This window comes from Meleagris gallopavo, chromosome 17 (assembly GCF_000146605.3).
Source record: "Meleagris gallopavo isolate NT-WF06-2002-E0010 breed Aviagen turkey brand Nicholas breeding stock chromosome 17, Turkey_5.1, whole genome shotgun sequence".
Classification (NCBI taxonomy): domain Eukaryota; kingdom Metazoa; phylum Chordata; class Aves; order Galliformes; family Phasianidae; genus Meleagris; species Meleagris gallopavo.
Genome location: NC_015027.2, coordinates 9,252,236 through 9,253,891, shown reverse-complemented (window position 1 = coordinate 9,253,891; position 1,656 = coordinate 9,252,236). Strand labels below are relative to the sequence as shown.

At 59.5% G+C, this 1,656-nt stretch overlaps 1 protein-coding gene across 1 annotated transcript; it reads left to right on the top strand.

Annotated features, from left to right (window-relative positions):
• The first annotated feature begins 119 nt into the window (after positions 1–119).
• On the top strand, positions 120–1,340 carry GLTP (glycolipid transfer protein). Its single transcript, XM_010720402.3, has 4 exons — positions 120–231; positions 325–458; positions 603–753; positions 1,017–1,340. Exons 2-4 carry the CDS (start codon positions 400–402, stop codon positions 1,197–1,199), a joined length of 393 nt encoding a protein of 130 aa, XP_010718704.2. The 5' UTR covers positions 120–231; positions 325–399; the 3' UTR covers positions 1,200–1,340.
• Positions 1,341–1,656: the final 316 nt, after the last annotated feature.

The window sequence follows — 1,656 nt, the reverse complement described above, 5'->3', positions numbered from 1 at the left end:
CAGCAGCGTTGGGAAACGGCCCGACCCCCCCCGGCGGTGTCCCGGAGTGGAACGGGGCAGAACGGGGCTGAGCCGCCGCGCTGCACAATGCGGCATTGTACGCCGCACGGGGACAGCCGGGCATGGGGCGAACCCCGCGCGGTCCCACGCTAACCCCGTGTCCCCGCAGACTGCCTGGGGACGCCCATCGTGTACTCACCCGTCAAAGCCGACCTGGCTGGGAACATCAAGGTACGAGGGGGTCACCACCCCACGCACGGCGTTGTGGGACCGGAGCTTGGCCGTGGGTGCCCACCCTCACCAAACACTTCTGCATCTTTGCAGAAAATCCGGGCTGTTTATGACTCCAATCCCACCAAGTTCAAAACACTGCAGAACATCCTGGAGGTGGAGAAGGAGATGCACGGCGCTGCCTGGCCCAAGACGGGCGCGACGCTGGCGCTGATGTGGCTGAAGAGGTGACATGTTTGTGCATCACCCCTGGGCTCAGCCCAGGATGTGGGGTTGGGGGTCGTGTAGGGCTCGGGGTCAGAGTGCCATCCCACACCGGGTTTGGGGTTCCAAGGCTCGGGGTCACAGAACCAGCCCCCCTCTCCCGGCAGAGGCCTGAAGTTCATGCTGGTGCTGCTGCAGAGCATCTCTGATGGCGAGCGGGACGAGGAGCACCCCAACCTCATCCGTGTCAATGCTATGAAAGCCTATGAGATTGCCCTCAAGAAGTACCACGGCTGGATGCTGCAGAAGCTTTTCATGGTAAGAACAGGGGGTGACTTGTTTTGTGGAGTTTTTCATGGGGTCATAGAATCATTAAGGTTGGGAAGTACCTCCAAGACCAAGTCCGACCACCAACCCATCCCCACCATGCCCACTAACTGTGTCTCTAAGGAGATATTTCCAGGGGACTGCTGCTGATGGGGTCATCCCGGTGTGGGGTGGGCAAGGGGATCTGGGGATCTCATTGGGTTTTGGGCATTCCCGCAGCCAGGGCTCAGCTCTGCTCTCACCCCATCCCACAGGGCTCAGTCTACGCGCTGCCCTACAAGTCGGACCTGCTCAAGGCTTTGGAGAAAGGCAGAGAGGTGAAGGAGGAGGAGAGCATTGAGAAGATCCACCAATTCCTCGCGAGAGTGACGCCCATCCTGGATGCCATCTATGAGATGTACACCCGGATGAACGCTGAGCTGAGCTACAAAGCCTAATGGGGTCAGCACAACAGCGGAGCCACACCGCTCCGCAAATCCCATTCTGCTCTGGATCTGCAGCCGATAGCCCGTTTTCTAAAAAGAATCATTCATTTTCTATCGAGAATATAGCAATAAACCAATTGTACCCTGGGGGCACCTCGGGATTTCCCAAGCTTTTGTACCACAGAGGAAAAATCCGCGTTCCTGGGAACCTGTTGCAGGGAATGACATTTGGTGGGCGGCCGCATCCTGATGGTGCTGCTGGGCTCTGGGGCTGCCCCACTGCAGGCTGTGCCGTGGGTCTCATGCAGCTCTGGGCACCCAACGCCGCTCTGACCCTGCAGCGGAGGAACGGAGGATCCCAAGCGATGACCTTCCCGGTGCCCCCAACCCTTTTCAGCGCCGCGGATGGAAGCGCTGCCGGGATGTTCCGAGCGCTGTTTGCCGGATGCCTTAAGGACCTTTCACCAGC

Bases quoted from the DNA above. Each gene is read 5' to 3' on its own strand.
- GLTP (XM_010720402.3), top strand. From the start codon at position 400: ATGCACGGCGCTGCCTGGCCCAAGACGGGCGCGACGCTGGCGCTGATG. The intron at 459-602 runs GTGACATGTTTG...CTCTCCCGGCAG, and splicing joins GCGCTGATGTGGCTGAAGAG to AGGCCTGAAGTTCATGCTGG. The intron at 754-1,016 runs GTAAGAACAGGG...CCCATCCCACAG, and splicing joins TGCTGCAGAAGCTTTTCATG to GGCTCAGTCTACGCGCTGCC.